Genomic DNA, 17,232 nt, shown 5'->3' with positions numbered 1-17,232 from the left:
TGTGCCAAGCCATGGAAGAAGCAGGCATGTGGATGGAGGCAGTTCCTGGGACAGGCAAGATGGCGGCCGGGGGATGTAGAGACTTCATGCCCAGGCCACCAATGGCATCTGGTATATCTCATATTATGGATGTTTTTGTGATTACTTTTTTTTTTCTTTAAAGGACTCGAGACTGTCAGTTGAAGGTGATGATATGGGAAATTTGGAGAGAATGTGTCTTGTGAATTTTCCTGCATAAACTGTAGAGTAACCAAGTTTTTAGGTTAAATGGCTTAACTGCAATGAATGGGATCAGGAGGCAGGAAGCTGACCTGAGTATTTTTGCTTTATTCCATCTAATAAACATTTTATTTATATAAAAGACAAACAATGCATAGAATGAAAATAAGTGCTTGAGACATTTGATATAAGAAGAGTATATAGCATTCACATTCCTATTTTAATACATGAGTACGGCTGAAGTGTTCCATAAAAGAATAAAACTTACCCTTTATGTATAGTAGTAAAAAAAATCAGTATTTTTAGGAACTACAGAATGTTATTCCTTGGTCTTTTTCTTGACAAAGAAAAAAGAAATAAAACAAGCCACTGTATCATCTGACACTACATTCCAGTTTATGCTGATGACCACCCAGAAGTGATAAAGCTCTTTCGATCTTGGAAAATCCCATTAATGGACCAGTATTCTAGAAATTCACCACTAGAGGTCGATGAGCAACAGCTATTGGGACAGCATCGACAAACCCTAAGGTGCATGGAATTTCTGGGCACTTCCAGGGTACTGCTGGCAAGCTGTCCCGAACTCTCCCAGCCCACCTCCACTGAGCAGGTTGCCTACGAGGTTCACCTAATCCCAAATCTCAGCATATCTGCTAAACCACAAAGAGATGTGATCTTCCAAAATCCAAACGGAACTGATGTACTCACTGCCAGACCTCTCTTACATTCCTATTTGGCTGAAAATAGGTAGCTTCAAAAACATTTTAGAAAATGACGTTTTCTGCAGCATTAACAGTTGTTTGTGGATTAACAAGTTCCTATGGAGTATTAAAGCTCATTCTTTGTTCTTGCCCATGTGGACACGGGCTTCCTAACTGCAGATGGGACTCTTGTGTCCCACATTCAAGTCCTTGCTGGCAAATCCTGCAAAGGGCGGGAAGGCTGGTATGGTGGAGAGAAAGATAACTGTGGCAAAAATTTCTAGGTAAGAGCTCCCCTCCCTAATGCAGGGGTGGGGGGAAAGCTCTTCATATATAGACAAAAATAGATTTGGCTGACCTGGGACCACTCAGAAGGGGTCCCTTTCAGCCCCAAAAAAGACCAACTTCAAATCTTAACACCAGACCAGGAAGAGGGAGGGACTCGAACTCATATCGCCAGAGAATGATTGATGGGAAGTACATTTCTTACAAGAGGCCTGGTTAGGGGTGGGTTTAATTCCCAGACTGGGGTGGGGTGGGCAGTGGAAAATGCAAATGTTTACATCAAGAAGTAAAGCAGCTTTATAAGTGTGTCCACACCTTTGTTTTGTGAATAATGTGGACGAGGGAAAAGCTATCTATCCTCACTTGTGGGATCCAGATTTTTTTTTTTTTTTCAAAATCTCCAAATATTTAAAAAGTGACTCAATTTTGTCAAACGCCATGCTGGCCAAGCAAAACACATGATCAGAGTGCCCGAGGAAACACTTCTGACCGTGGCAATGCTGTGAGCTCAAATCCTTCTGACTAGGTCAAACTACACCTGAGCATTCAGGAGCCCAGGCAGATGGAACCCACTGGTGTTTGCATAGAAAGCTAGACATTCCAAACCAAGCCTGATGACAAACCAAACACAACGAACCCGGAGGGGAGATTTGCTCCCTTTAAGGAAAGGGAACAAATTTTTAAAGTAGCACGGGAGTATAGTAGCATAGTTCTGGGGGCAGGGGGGTAGGGGGTGACGATTAAAGAAAAGAAAGAATGATCTCTCCTTAGTAGAATACGTGGCAATTTCATAAGTGGGGAAACTTGTGTCCCGATTTTTATGCCTGTGAAGCCTGCAAAGGTAAAAAATGGGGCTCTAAACTTTTAAGCTCTTGGAGATAGGACAGGGTTTCTGAGCTGGTTGAGGAAGTTGGCTCACAAACCAGAGGTGGGCTTGAAGCTCAAGTGAAAAGTCCAGCAGACACAGTGGCACACAGGAGCCCCAGGATCCGGTCCCCAAACAGTGTGACTATGAGTGGCTCCAGAAAAGCCCCCCCTCCCCCCCCCAAGGGAATTATTTTGCAAAAGCAAGTGCAGTGTGGCCACAGCAGGCTCAGAGACTCGGAGCCCCTCTCCTAATGCAGAGCCCCCACCTCGTGTGGGCAGAAAACCAGCGCACGTGTTGATTGTCAAGTGCTAATGCTGTCACGGATCCCTTCCTTCTGCGCCTGGTTCCGGAGCTCTCCAAACAAACCAGTTTCCTGGGATATTTGATTTTATTTTCCTTGTCTCTTTCCAAAGTATGGCTGTATATATATAGATATAGACATATATAGATATATATAAAACATAGCTATTCCATATTTATATACAGGCATTAATAAAGTGCAAATGTTATTGCTATTGTAAAAAATCAGTCTCAATTCCTGAGGAAGAGCTAACACAGCTTATCCTATGACAACGTCAAAGGCATAGAATGCTTCATGTCACCCACTCCCTGCTGCTGGTGGATCATCCCCACCGGCTTACAGGGAGGGCAGTGACCCCCTGGGCTTCCAGGAAGCATTGGTTCGGGTTAAGGGGCAGCCTCCTGCTGCCTCTGTTCTTTGGTGACAGGGGCAGCCTCTTTCCACGTAGGCCAGCCTGCCCCAGAAGAGCTATTTGGTAGTGTTCAGCGAGCCATCTTCGGGAATCTTCTCCTCGGAGCAGCTCCTCCCTGAGAGCCTGTCCAGGTGCTCCAGTTCGCTGAAGCGCTCCGCCACGCACTGGGCCGTGAGCCGGGCCTCCGGGTCGTGGTCCCAGCACTCGGTCAGAGTTTCGCACACCGTCTGGATGCCCTGCAGGTGGGAGAGAAGGCACAGACACCCTGAGCTGCGGCTCTGCGGGGCTCCACGGACGGCAGGCCGGCCCACTGACCTTGCTCCTGCAGTGCAGGCTGGGTGCGCAGGAGCCTGCGCATGCCCACGTCGTCGCGCCTGAGCACCCACAGGGGCGGGGGAGGGGCAGCCGCTTGTCTGTGGAACGAAGGGGCGTGCACTGTCCTGGAAGCCTGCTGTACCCATTTGCTCCCGGGCGCCATTTGATCACGACAGGTCGTAAAATGGAGAGCCAGCACGTTTGATCACGACAAGGCGCCTCCAGTAGGCCTCTGGGGTACAGGAGCATCCCCAATACTGGAAAATTCCCATGAAGACTGGCCCCTAATGCCCTGTCACCCTTTCCTATTTTTTTTTAGGGCACTTTTTGGTTTTCTTGTTTAGGGTGGTTTTGGGTTCAATTTTTAGCAAAATTGAGCGGAAAGCACAGAGGGTTTCCATATACCTCCTCCCCCATCACGGACATCTTGCATCCGTGCGGTGTATTTGTTCTGATCAATGAACCAACACTGACACATCACTACCAACCAAAGTCCCCAGTTTATATTGGGGTACATGTTCGGGGTTCTGACAAATGTACAATGACATGTACGCACCATTATAGTACCCCACAGAGTAAGTTTCCTGCCCTAAAAATCATCTGTGCCCCACCACCTCTTCTTCTTCCTCCCTCCCTGAGCCCCTAGAGACCACAGAACTTCCCCTCTCTGTGGGTTTGCCTTTCTAGAGTAGCCTCTTATAGTCGGAACTGTAGACACATTTCTATCTCAACAGCATTAAACACCACGATCGGAGTGAAGTCTAGGCTTTAGTCTGGTTTCATCTCGTAAAGTCACAGGTTCTGTGGACAGCTTCCAGCAGCTGCCAAGGGTGGTCCCCTGGGCCCCACTGCCCCCCAGCAACATCAGGCTGCACTCTAGAAGCCGCTGTCTTGTAGGTCAGCTGTGCTAGACTCTAGGCTATGTCAGAGGGTTTAGTCCAACCCCGTGAAGGCCCCGTTCAAAAGGCCCAGCCAGTAAATGCTGCCCAGTATGGTGGCCATGGTCTTCTCTCACAGCCGTAATTTTTATTTTGCATTGCAAGTATTTTTATCATTTCAAGCCCATTTTTGGCACTAAGGCAGGCAGGGGTTAAACAGGTGGGCAGAGCTAGTGCATGCTCCTGGCAATTAGAGAGGCTTGTGTGGTCACTGGTGATCCTTCTCACAAGTGGCCCAGGTGGACTGGATCGATCCCAGCACTTTCCTGTTCAACATCTACCACCAATAACTTGCCCAACACACCTAGGAGCCTCTGCCTCCCTTCCCGACCTGTGAGTGAATTCATGATGTCGAATTAATTGTATAATTCACCTAATTGACGGTATTGATTGATGGCCTGTTAAGAGTGGAGTGGTATTGTTGGTACACAAGTAACATTTATTTTACTCTGGCACTGTAATTACAGGCAGTAAATTAAATTAAATATTAAGCATTAACTTGAAATCAATAGGGCAACAAATCTCATTAAAGAGAAAAAATGTATTATGCAAATTCTTTCCAGAATTTGATCACCATGAATAATGGCTTCATTACAAGAACTGTACAGCGGAGGAGGCAACAGAGTCTGAGAGAAATAACACCAGGGCCTTCTGCGTTCAGAGCTAACACAGAACAGTCTTGCATTTTCAGTCAGAGAGGCTTTGCCCGAAACCCGGGGGAAGCCCTGGGCTGCAGTGGCCCGGTTCACGCTCTCTCCGCCGACTTTATTAGGGTCTGTCTGCTCAAGTGGCTCCAGGCCAGGACTGGCACAGACCGGCCTTCCTGCTCCATCTGTCTTCCTGATTGTGCGTGATTTGTTGTTTCTGTTTCTTATCTCAATTTGCCTGGCCCTGAGGAAAACCTATGACTTAGCCCCAGCCTTCACTGGCTAAGGGAATTCTTCCAAGGGAGGCAATAAAACACTTTACTCCGGAGAAAGATCAGCTATGTCAGTGGGATAGGGGTACACTGTTCTCTCTCCTTCCTCCCTCACGGCTCTGCCACCCTCCACTTTCTTCTTTTTCTCTGACCACTGCCCTCATCGAACTGCCCCCAAACAAAGACTTTGAATAGTTCTCCCTCGCCCTATTAAGTCCAGAACCGCTGTCCTTCCATAGATGGCGTTACCTACCATCTCTGCGGAGGAAAAAAAGCAGCAGCCGTGAAGATGTTCCCTACAGACACATTTCTTATTTGTTCACTTGCACTTTCCTATTCCTCTTGGCTTTCTTTCTTCTCACTCTGCTAAGTGTTTCCTTCTAGAGCTGAAGATTCCCAGGAGAAAATATTTGGAACCCAGAAGGAAACAAAACATAAACACTCTATGTCAAGGCTTGGGGGTGAGGGGCAGAGGCTGCAAACAAAATATTTTAACCCAGAAACAAGCAGGCTTGCCTAGTGGGACAAATGCCCTTCAAATGCTTCTTTGAGAGCCCTCTTTGAATGGCGTGTCTACCTGCTGGCTGGAACTTAGAACAACAGGTCCACACCACTTGACTGCAATTTTCTTTATAAACAAAACCTAACAGGATCATAGAACACAAAGGGACCTGCCCTCTGATTAAAGCCCAATAGCCTAAGATTCTCTCCACCCTCGGAGGCTACTTCGGATAAATCTTATTCTCTGCTCCAAGCAGCCACTCCTTACCTGGTGGTTGAGCCAGGAGCTGGGAATTTCTGGTCGCCCTCGGTCTCTCAGCACGTTGTCCTTCATGCTCTCAACACAAGGATGCTCCCGCACCTTGGAACCAAATGGAGGCTCGTAATCTTTCACTTCTGTTAAAGAGAGCAGGTGAACACGGGGCATTGAGAAAGGCACGTGCAGCTGGGGGTGTGAGCAGGTTGTGAGGTCTGGCTGAGCAGCCTGAGGGACTAAGCGTCAAAATATATCTGTGATTACTCCGAGAGCAATTTTAAAGAATAGTGGATTAAAATAAGAAGGAAGGAGTGGTTGTGGGAAGAGCTTGAGAAATATTCAACAGATAATCACTGAGGGCTTGCTATGTGCTAGGTCCTGTGCTAACAGCTGGAGATGAAGAACAAGACCCACAAGGTCACTGAGCTTACATTTTATTTATTTTTTTAATTGATTAATTATTTTAGAGATAGAGAAAGAAAGAGCACGAGTGGGGAGAGGAGCAGAAGGAGAGGGACAAGCAGACTCCGCGCTGAGCTCAGAGCCCGCCCGGCGCTCCATCCCACGACCCTGAGATCACGACCTGAGCCGAAATCAAGACTCAGATGTTCAACCGACTGAGTCACTCAGGCGCCCCCTGAGGTTACATTTTAATGCAGGCATTGTCAGTGGGGTGATGTTGGCCCAAGGGGGCAAAACTGGTTCTTGGGAGACAGAAAAATCTTATGTATTACAATGGTTGGTAGCCCTACAGAGGTCCCCAGTACATAAGCAGCTTTAATATGTGGTGGTAAACTTCATGGGGATACCCAGCCTCAAAAGGAATGAAATTTTGACATGTTACAACATGGATAAACCTTAAGAATGTTATGTTAAGTGAAATAAGGCAGTCACGAGAGGACAAATACTGCATGATTGCATTTATGAGGTACCTAAAATTGACTAATCCATAGAGACAGGAAGTAGAATAGTGGTTGCCAGGGACTGGGGGATGAAGAGATGGAGGGTTGTTGTTTAATGGGTACAGAGTTTCAATTATAGGGGGATGAGAAAGTTCTGGAAATAGATAATGGTGATGATTGCACAACACTGTGAATATACTTAATGCTAGTGAATTCTACACTTAAAAATGGCTGAAAGGGTGAGTTTTAGATTGTGTATATTTTTCCACGAAGGAAAAAAATTGATGTGGAGTACTGATTAAGAAAAAAAAAAAATGTCGGGGTGGCTGGCTGGCTCAGTTGGTAGAGCATGTGACTCTTGATCTCAGGGTTGTGAGTTCAAGCCCCATGATGGGTGTGGAGCCTACTTAAAAAAAAAGAAAGGCAAAGAAAACGAGGTCTATAAAGGCTCTTTACCATAGCAATGATGGCATAAGTGTTGAACAATGCTGTTTACTGGGATCACGGAGGAGAGAGATTAACAACACATCAACAAGCAAAATTTAAAAAGGTAATTTTCCTTTAGTGACTACATTCTGGTGGGGGTGGAGTGGGGGTGGGGGATGGGTGAAAGGGCAATAAAATTAGCACACGTAGGGCAAGTAAGTGTGAAACTGTGTGGTAGCAGTAAATGCAGTAAGATTTAAGAAAAAGAAGTCAGGGAAAGGATAACGAAAGATGATGTTTAGATTAGGCCTTGAATGATGGGTGGATTTTGAGAACTGGAGAAAGGAGGGGAGGGTATTCAGCAAAGCAGTTGGCCACAGATATAGAGGTAACGTGGGGCAAAGAAGAGAAGAGAGGATGATATGCCCCTTCCTTAGGACTTCGGGTTTCAACTAAGGTCAATCTCTTTACAGAAACTTCCTTGAATATCCCCCAGCCGTTCCCGGCTGGGTGTCCCGGGCAGAGCTCTATTTTAGTCTGTGTCGTATTTTGATATAATCACATGTTTATTTGTCTCATCTAACAAGACTGCGAACATCTGAGGGCAGGTTCTGACTCCCTTTTGTCATTCTTGTATCCCTAGCATCCCGACAGGACCTCCTATACAAGAGGCTCTCAATACATTCTTTGTTGAGGAATGAACGCAGGTGTGAATGAGTCTTCGATCGGGTCCAAAGTGGCAATGCTTAAACTCTAGGTGAATACTAAAACAAGACACTAATTTAAGTGGGTGGATTAACATACATGTCACTACGGCACAGGACCACCTAAAAGATAGAAAACACTCCTGTATTAAACCATGTCTGCGCTGGGAAGGGACGACGGGCTAGATCCAACATTCTTCTTCACAGAGAGTAGGGCCTTTGGCCTTTAGCTAAATAATCTTGTTCAATGAGTAAAACTTTCGATAATTTGTCCTTCCAGGCTAAGAACTGAAGAAGCTTTCAGGGTACATTTTGAAAACAGATGGCCTATTCTTATTGGTTTATTTGTTTTCTCTCCTTTCCCAGAACCCCACTTGCATTTTCATCTTCTGTGCTACCGCACCCTCCAAACAGAAGAGTGGCCCGGATATTGTCTTTTTCAGGAGATTTGTGATGAAGGCCTCCCATCACATTGAGACAAGCAAAAACCATCCTCCTGTGTGTCCGCTTTTGCCCTCGAGTGCCGTAACACTTAACCCTTACTGTTCTAGGGGTGAGATCTGAACTTTAATCAGCATAATAGTCTTATTTCTTTCTTCCATTCCCTTATCTTCTATAGACTATACATTCCTAAGGTCTGAGGCAGATGCTGAGTCTAGTGTCTTCCAATGCTCTGCTCAGTGTTTAAAATTGTGCCATATACATAGCAAGGCATTCACTAAATAGGAGTTGTGTTGAATTCAAACTAAAGCAGAGGACTGACAATCGGAGCTGGTTCTCAGTACAGTTTACTCTGACCTAGCTCTTCTCTTCTACCAATGGAAGGGGCTGAATTGGATGACCTCCTTGTTCCCCTCCAGGCTTATCCTGTAATCTAATCTAATCGAACAATATGATGCATTCTGAGCACCATGACTTGAGGTATGTATATTCTAATACAATTTAATGGGTTACGATTTGTATATGATATAATGTGCTCCTTAGATCCTATCAGTCCACAGAGTCTCCATTTCCATTGGTTTTGGCTGCCGTGGCTGGTGTCACTGGCTCCCTGCCCAGATCCCTTTACCAAGCCAGACCCCAACTGCCCTTCTCTGGAGGACTTCCCTTGGCTGATGAGAGCTGCCTGGCCTGGAGATTTCCAGAAAGCTTCACCTGAGAGGCAGCCTGCAGCCCATGATAAATTGCCTCTGCAGGGAGTTGACTGTGGTGCAATTCACCCTGTAGAGTTCCCCATGAGATCAGGCCAAGGCTAGAACTCTCTTGAAACTGCAGCTTTGCTGAGCTCCTCCCCTTCCTGCTTCGCTTACTGTCTTCTCCTGTGACCTTATCCTCAATAAACCATTGCACATTGTGTCAGACTACTTCTAGTAAAGTTGGCCTAAGACAGCCGCCAAGGAAGTGCTTTCTCTTTAGGTCAATCTCTCAGCTAAGTGGCCCTATCTGACCCTAGTTGCAAAGCCACTCTGAGGAATCCTTAATACGGCCTCTTCTTGAGAAATGGGATGTACTAACCCATCAACAATTCCCATAGCCCAGTGCTCAGAAAGGGGCAGGGGATGACCACCGTCAGGGAAGGAAAATGGCGGGATCAGAATCAATCCCAGGTGTTGATCTCATGGCTGAGATTCCTACACAACAAAGAAAAAAATCTCCATAGTTGAGGTTATAACCCAGGACCAATTTATTTCATTCCCAGTCCTAATCTTCAAAGTCACAGAAACCACAGTGTCTAATTTTGTAAGTTCTGTGGGGACCAAAGCAGGTTTCCATGGGGAATGAGGAAAAGCTCAGAGAGGACGGCATAGGGCATCACGCACGGGTTTGTTTTTCTGCGTAAAGGAAAAGTAATGAATGCTCCTTTGGAAAGGACGACAAAGGCGATAGTCCTTTCCCAGAGCAAATAAAATTTTAACTGGGTTAGTTCCTACTTTCCCTAAAACCTTGGAAAGTTGTGAGATTCTCTAGTATCCCTGAGGGGTATGAGGCCTGCTTCCTGTCTGTGACTTGTGGGAGATTTCATAGGGATGGGAGGTCAAGGACAGGCTGAAAGCGGCTGGCCCTGAGTCGAGCTGGGAGAGTGTGAATCTATGAGTCTCCTTCTAAGGTTAAATTAGACAAGTCTGGGCGACCCTAATGTGACCCAAACGGGCACACCCCAATCCCTTAACACTGAAGTAGTCTTTCAGGTGAGGAACCCAGATGAGATTTAACAAGCATGCATGTTTAAAAGAAAATAAGTGGGGCACCTGGGTAGTTCAAGTTGGTTAAGCGTTTGACTCTTGATTTCAGCTCAGGTCACGATCTCAGGGGCCTGAGATCGAGCCCCATCCTGGGCTCTGTGCCGGGCATAGAGCCTGCTTAAGATTCTCTCTCTCCCTCGGTCCCTCCCTCCCCTGTGCTGTCTCTCTAGAAAAATATAAAAATTAAAAAAAAAAAAAAGTGTATGCATGTTTTAAGCTGACCTTTCTTCAACTCCCAGTGGATGTCATATTTATATAATATATGTTTTCCAACATAGCTAAGTGGGCTTTTTTTGTCTTATTGCGGATTTTTTAAATTCTTCTTTCTTTGCTCTTCGCCCTCAGTTTAAACATACGACCCCCACCTATTTTTTTAGTCATGCCCTAGAATGTAAAGATGACCCATGTTTGGGAGCGCCTCTCAGTCATGAGCTTTAATATCTGATGGTGGCCGTCAGGAAAACCACTGTCAGGCAGTACTTTTTTTTTTTTTTTTTTTTTTTTCCTTTTGTGGCTGTTAAGGCAATGCCACTCTCAGGCCTCCACCAGAATGCAGAGGACAACTGCTGACAGACATTATGCTGGAGGCTGTTTCCTCCTGGAGGCCCTCGGGATACTGAGCACATTTGCTTTGCCTGAGCAGAATGAGGTGGCCATATATACAATGGAATATTACTCAGCAATCAGAAAGAACGAGTTCTCAACATTTGCTACAACATGGACAGCACTGGAGGAGATAATGCTAAGTGAAATAAGTCAAGCAGAGAAAGACAACTATCATATGATTTCTCTCATCTATGGAACATAAGAACTAGGATGATCGGTAGGGGAAGAAAGGGATAAAGAAAGGGGGGGTAATCAGAAGGGGGAATGAAACATGAGAGACTATGGACTATGAGAAACAAACTGAGGACTTCAGAGGGGAGGAGGGTGGGGGAATGGGATAGACCGGTGATGGGTAGTAAGGAGGGCACGTATTGCATGGTGCACTGGGTGTTATACACAACTAATGAATCATCGAGCCTTACATCGGAAACCGGGGATGTACTGTATGGTGACTAACATAATATAATAAAAAATCATTAAAAAAAAAAAAAAAAAGAATGAGGTGGCCACAGACGCCCGGGTTGAGGCCTTAACTCCGGGCAGGTGGTTGAGGGCAGGAGGTCTCTGCCAGCCAGGTGGGCCCCGGTGGTCCTCCCTGGGACGGGATATCAAGCACTGACACCCGGATGGTCCTGGGGAATCGAGCAGAGGTAGTGACTGGCCAACCCCGGGGCTGGTTTTAGCTCCAACTTTCTCCCATGGTTTCAGGCATCTAGAAGCTGAGACACTTCAAAATCCACTCTGGTAAAACTGCTAGGTCCAAATTACATATCTTTTATCCCTATTTATCTTTTATCCTTATCTACTTATTTTTTACATTGGTGCTTAAAGTATTTTTATTTTAGAAAACGCACGTGAGGAGTGCCTGGGTGGCTCACTCGGTTAAGCGAACCAGGGTCCTGGGATCAAGTCCCAAATTGGGCTCCCTGCTCAGCAGGGAGGCTGTTTCTCCCTCTCTTCCTGGCTTGTGGTATCTCTCTCTATCTCTGTCTCTCTCTCTCAAATAAATAAATAAAATCTTAAAAAAAAAAAGAAAAAAAGAAAATGCATGTGATTAAAACCCCCAAATTACTAAACAAATGGATACAGCAAAAGCAAATCTTTCTCCCTACTCCTCATCCCTAGTTGCACAAAAGTGGCTTCGGCTGAATGCTGGGATTAAAGGTGACTTAAATTTTCCCCTTACTGTTTATGATGAGCACTTCTCAATCTATATTTTTATAAAAGATGAGGTGTTTTGCCCCCCAGTTCACAGGGGACTGAAGCTTTAGTAAAACACTGCAGAAACAAATCACAAGAGAAATGAATGCTACTCGGGTGTCGTGGGCAACACCGAATTGCTATTAAAGTCACAAAACAGCCGCTCTGTCCTCATCGTATCACAGATCTGGAACAACCCACCCTAGGACCAGCACCTTCCACAGACCACGTGTGGAGCAGCATTGCTGTAAATGTTTTGCAGGGAATAGGAGTTGCGTCTTGACAGAGGAACTGAATACAAGTTATTAAGCATAGTTTAAGCCTTTCAAGTGAGTCAGACAGAGAATGTTGAAGAAGAGTCTCGAAAGACGTGATCCAACACTTCATTTCACAGTTGAGAAAAGAGAGGCCAGAGAGTGCCCTGGATTCCGGGAAGAACACTCAGAATCGCATGCTAAATTACCGTTACTCTGAAGATGGTTTTGCCTTTTTAGGAAGCCTACATGCTTTCTCCTCTCTCCTCAAGCATTTCAGTGAGCTCTTTCTCCCCCAACCAGAACAGGCCCAGCTGGGGCAGCCCCAGGTGGGAACACGCCTGTCACAGATGTGACAAATGTGTTCCTCCCTGCCTTGGCCAGCCCCTCCGCGCTGCATGACTCTGAGAAGGGGAAGCTTACGGAACCTATCGAATGGTGATGGTTTGTAATTTCTAAACGAGTTATGCAAAAACCCACTGATTACAAAGAGCAGCCCTCTCCTTAACTACTATTATTTACCGACATTAAACCCAAACATTCGTCCATTTTGAGTTTAGGGAAACAAGTGGGATGGTGGGGGTGGGGAAAAATGAGCCTGTCACAACTTAGGTCACAAGCGCCAGATCAGGGCAGGGTTGGCAATGGAGTTCATGCATGGTTTTCTAGAGTTTTCTAGAGTCCTCTTTGTGCATTTGATCAAATGCCTCCCTTCTATGGAGTACTCTAGAGCAAGCAAATTGAGGGGTGAGAAGGCTCCCCCACCATTGCTCAGTCTACTCCTAGAAGACAGCTGGCCACACAACTTTCCATGCCTGCTGGCCCCACGCCATGCGGAATAGGCTGGGCAGCTTGTGTCCCCCTTCCCAAACTAAACCGGGAGCTACCTTCCACCCAGGATGGATGGGGATTGGAAGGTAAGCCCCCAGCTTCCTCGTGAGTCAGGTGATGTGATGCCGAGGTGTGTGTTTGACTCTGCACCCGGGGGTCCCCGGCAGGACCGTGCTCCAGCTGTCCGCAGTGGTGCCCTGCTTGATAACACGCCATTTCTTGGCCTCCTTCCCTTTCCTGACTCACTTCCCGGTTCCCTTACTGGCATTTCCTGAGATCACTTCCCAAATACACCACTTAGGCTCAATGCTTGTTCCAGGCTCTGAGGCCCCCAACCCAAGACAGACGCTCACACAACAGAATTATTCAATCAAACCCAGTCTCTGCCCCCCCTCCGGCTGCCTTCCCCGGGCCAGGCGCACCAAGGCCCAGCACCTCCCGATCTCCCCGACTGCCTCAAATAACCTCTCTTCTAAGACATTTCTTTACTGGGAACAACTCGCTCGTCCTTTCCAACCCCCCTTCCGCAGTCTTTCCCCAAAGTCTTTCCGTGACGGCAGCCAGCCTGCCCTCCCAGACCCTTGCAGCTTCTTTTAATTTCTGTTGAAGGCTCTGAAGGGAAGCCGAGCTTGCTCTCCCCCCGCCCCCCCAGCTCCGCACGCGCAGAGGGCAAGGCTCTGGGACGCAGTGCTGTCTCCGGAAGGCAGCATCTGGAAGGCAGCTGTTGTTTCGACGCAGTGCCAACTGAAGAGGGCAGCACTGCTGCTGACGGGGCTCCCCGAAGTTTTAGATCTGCTTCCCGATTTTCCTCCCCGAAGCCCAGGAAAACGAAGCGCTTCTATCCTGTCTCTCTTCTGCCCCTCTCCCCCCTCCCCTCTTTGCTGTTGTTGTTGTGGCTGTTGTTGTTTTGGTCTCTCTTTCCTTCCTTTTTGATTCGTGCGCACTTCTGTCTGCTGTACCAGGCCGGGGCAAGCTGTCGGCGCTCAGGGACGATGCTTCTCGTCTTGCTAAACGCTTGCTCGGCTGGCGGCTGTGTGTCAGCTTCTAGTCAAAGGCCTAAATGGCCAGGGATTTGGAAGTCGGTTTGCTTGTGGGCCTGGGTTGGCTGGGGTTTGGCTGGGGAGGATGTGACTATTGGGCCTGCTGTGCTCGCCAAAGGGGGCCCTCAAAGGGTCCCCGCCTTCCTCCGCCTCCCACACACCACAAACACTCGCCTGAACAAGAAACAAACCGAAAGCCGGACAGAGATTTCTTTGTCAGACAGAGCCAGTCTCTGCGTCTGTCCTTGCTGAGTGACGACTGCATGCCTTTCCTCCTTCTTTACAAGACAGCAACAGACTAATCACCTCCTTCTTCGAACAGCTCTGAGAGACCTGTTTTCTGGACCTTCATGTTCTTTCCGATGATCCAAGTGTCTGAAATAATGCCCTCTGTCATAATCTGTCCCTAACTCTTTATTTTTCTTTCTAAACTCATCATATGCGCCTCCTCCCACCCCCAGTGGTGTATCACGTATCTGTTAGTTCACTACCTTTCTTTCTAGAATATTAGCTCTTCAGAGACTCCTTGTCTCTTGAGGACAGAGACTGGTTTTTTGTTTGTTTGTTTTAATTTTTTCACTGCTGTGCCCCTAGCATTTTGAGTATGCCTGCCATGTAATTGGTACTCAATAAATATTTGTTGAGGGGAGGAATGAATGAATAAATAGATCTTCAGAGAAAAGGGTAAGAAAGTTATACCAGACTTTAAGGCGCTGAGCCTGTAACATGCTCAGAAATGAACAGCTTTGGCATTCGGCTAACAGAGATGCACCCAGGGGAGACAGCCATGTCAATCCCTGGAGACTTTCACGAGTGAGGCCGTCATCGAACATTCCTCAAGCGTGTGACTGTCTTGCCAGCTACTTCCGGAAAGGCATCGAATTAAAGGCCAAGATGCACAAAGTAGCACCGGCTGCTTAATCATAATGATAATAACAGTGATGGAAGCTGTTCTTTACTTAAGATGTCCTTCACCGGTCAGGCCGGCAGTGTCCTAGGAACGTTCGGGTCAGTGGGCTGGAGTCAGACAGCTGGGCTCTGATTCCTGGCCTCACAGCTCACCCACCTCCTGACACCTTAGTTCTCCCATCTGTAAAATATGGCTAATAACAGTGCTTACTTCAGGGTCCTTGGTAGACTGGAGGAGCGGGCCCATGAAGCAAGCGTGTGGTCAAGGGGGCTACTCCTCCGTCGTGGCTCTCTTCATTATCACACCTGCGTCCACTGGGAAGCCTTTCCTTTTCGACCACCCTCTTCACTTATGACAGCCCATCTCTTGAGCTCCTGGGAGCGAATGGCGCTGTACCAGTTGGCTTCAGAAGAGCGCTGTGGTCCTCTGTTCGCATTTTCTCATCTGCTAAGAGCGACTTCTCCAGTGTAGCGCTCTATCTTTCTCTGTTCCCCTTGAGCCACTCCGCCCAGAGGACAGGCTGATCAAGAAGTAACGCACGAGGACACTCCCGAGTCTTCCCCTTCCTTCCAGCGCTGACCTAACCCCCCGTGCCTGACCCTACCGCCTCGCTCTCCTCAGCTGACGTGGGCCTGCAATGCCACACGCCCCTGCCTTACCTTCCTGCCCTACTGGTCACAACTGAATTGCACTTGCCTGTTCAAAAGTCTAGTCCAGTCCCAGTTAATGGCATGAGACACAGCCTAGTGTCGAGACCTAAAAGACATTCATAGAAGACCTGCAGCGTCGAACATTAGTGCCTGCGGAGACGAGCCCAGAAGGGCGAGCGGGGGTCAGGTTTAGCATCCACGTGACGAGTCTGGGCTCAACCACAAGAACAGAATAGAGTCACTTAAAGGCAGGAAAGCTGGGGTTTCTCATTCCCTGCAAGACTGTCCCCTGATGCTTAGTCTTCTGCTGCATTCAGTGCGGTATTTTGCTTCCCAGAATAAAACCCGAAGGAGTATTAATTGACCTACGTTGCAAAATATAAATCTCAATCTACAAGCATCAGACTAGGTGAAGCTTCATATTCCATCATCTCCTTTTTTGAAACAAGGCTGTCAATGAAAAATAGTAATTCTGTACGTTATATTTCAGGTTGCAGAAAAGAAGGTTTAAGCCTAAGGAGAAAGCCTTTTTATATCCTGTCCTCTGTTTTAGATCTTCAAAATTAAAGCCTAACGTCAACTGGAGGGAATTCTTATCCATTTTATTTTTAAGGTAAGAAATGTGTCTGCATGTGTACATTTTTAAAAGGTAAAGAAAAAGAAAAAAGTCTGTCTCATCAGTAGGTGACGAACTTCCTGAGGGCAAAACCTGACCTTCTAGCCGTGTGTCTACAACAGCGGGGAGGGAAAGCATTTATCTGCAGGCTTGATATTGTTTCCACGGGACTCCTGAAATATAGAAGAAAAGTCTCTGAAATGAAGACTAGGCTAAGAATCTGTCTTTAATGTCTTTAAGATAGATTCCCCCTCAAAAAACCACAAAAAACAAAACAGAAAAACAATCCAAAAATCCCTAAACCAAAAAACAATGCTTTCCAAAGCAGGTTAACGAAAGAGCTTAATACGTGAGTTCACGCACTAAATCAGCTGAAGGGCTTGCAGTGGGACCAAAATGAGCACAGATAAATAACTTGGGTTTCTGCAGCCTGAGCGGAGATGGGAGAAACAGGACTGTGGGCTTAAGATCAAACAAAATGAGAACCGGGATGGCCTCTTTCCGGTTCCCCCAAAGCCGTCTGTTCTTATCCTAAAGGTTATGAAAGGTTTTTTGAGACTAGCTGAGCAAATGAGATCCTGTTCCTTCCTTGGGAAAACTTGTTTATACTGTATCTGTTTTTAGACCTTGTAAAAGTTGGTGAACTCAGTTCTTCCCCATTAGCCCGAATTCTTCCACACTCAGCAAATATCAACAGGAAAGGGCTTCAGTCATTGATAACAATGAAAGCAGGGAGCTCACATAGGGCCTTAATAAGCTGGCTGCGCTGACAGAGGGAAAGACAGACCCACAATCTCCAGCTCATGTTTATAGAATAACGGGTTTGAAAGGATAGAAAAGATACCGAAATCTGGGTAAATTTATTCCGACAGTGACAACAGCATCGTCTCTTACACAACTCATACCAGTCTAAGGATTCATCTTGGGACTGTCAAAGCTTTCAAGCAGAAAATTATTCTCGGTGGCTGAAACTTGGTTAAACAAATTTCACTGTGCAAGGAAAAGTCAAGTTAGTTTTGGAAGTGCTGGCGGGGAAGAAACTCAGGTAAGACAGTCAGATAGGAAGTGCCATCCCCATGTAGGAACCCCAGCAAATAGGTGGTGGGACAGTAAGGTTTCCAGTGGAAAGGAGTGA

The 17,232-nt window shown here is 46.7% G+C and overlaps 1 protein-coding gene across 1 annotated transcript in view; it reads right to left on the bottom strand.

Moving 5' to 3' along the window:
* Positions 1-307: 307 nt before the first annotated feature.
* Positions 308-17,232, bottom strand: part of TGFBR2 (transforming growth factor beta receptor 2) — a 90,912-nt gene continuing 73,987 nt past the window's right edge. Inside the window, exons 6-7 of the mRNA XM_040636893.1 lie at positions 5,728-5,855; positions 308-3,022 (exon numbers count right to left, since the gene is read on the bottom strand). Of these exons, the coding sequence (XP_040492827.1) occupies positions 2,843-3,022; positions 5,728-5,855 (308 nt within the window). The 3' untranslated portion in view covers positions 308-2,842. The remainder of the gene's footprint in view (positions 3,023-5,727; positions 5,856-17,232) is intronic.

This window comes from Ursus maritimus, unplaced genomic scaffold, assembly GCF_017311325.1.
Source record: "Ursus maritimus isolate PB19 unplaced genomic scaffold, ASM1731132v1 scaffold_20, whole genome shotgun sequence".
Classification (NCBI taxonomy): Eukaryota; Metazoa; Chordata; class Mammalia; order Carnivora; family Ursidae; genus Ursus; species Ursus maritimus.
Note: the sequence above shows the minus strand (reverse complement) of the source record. Positions and strands in the feature narration are given on the sequence as shown.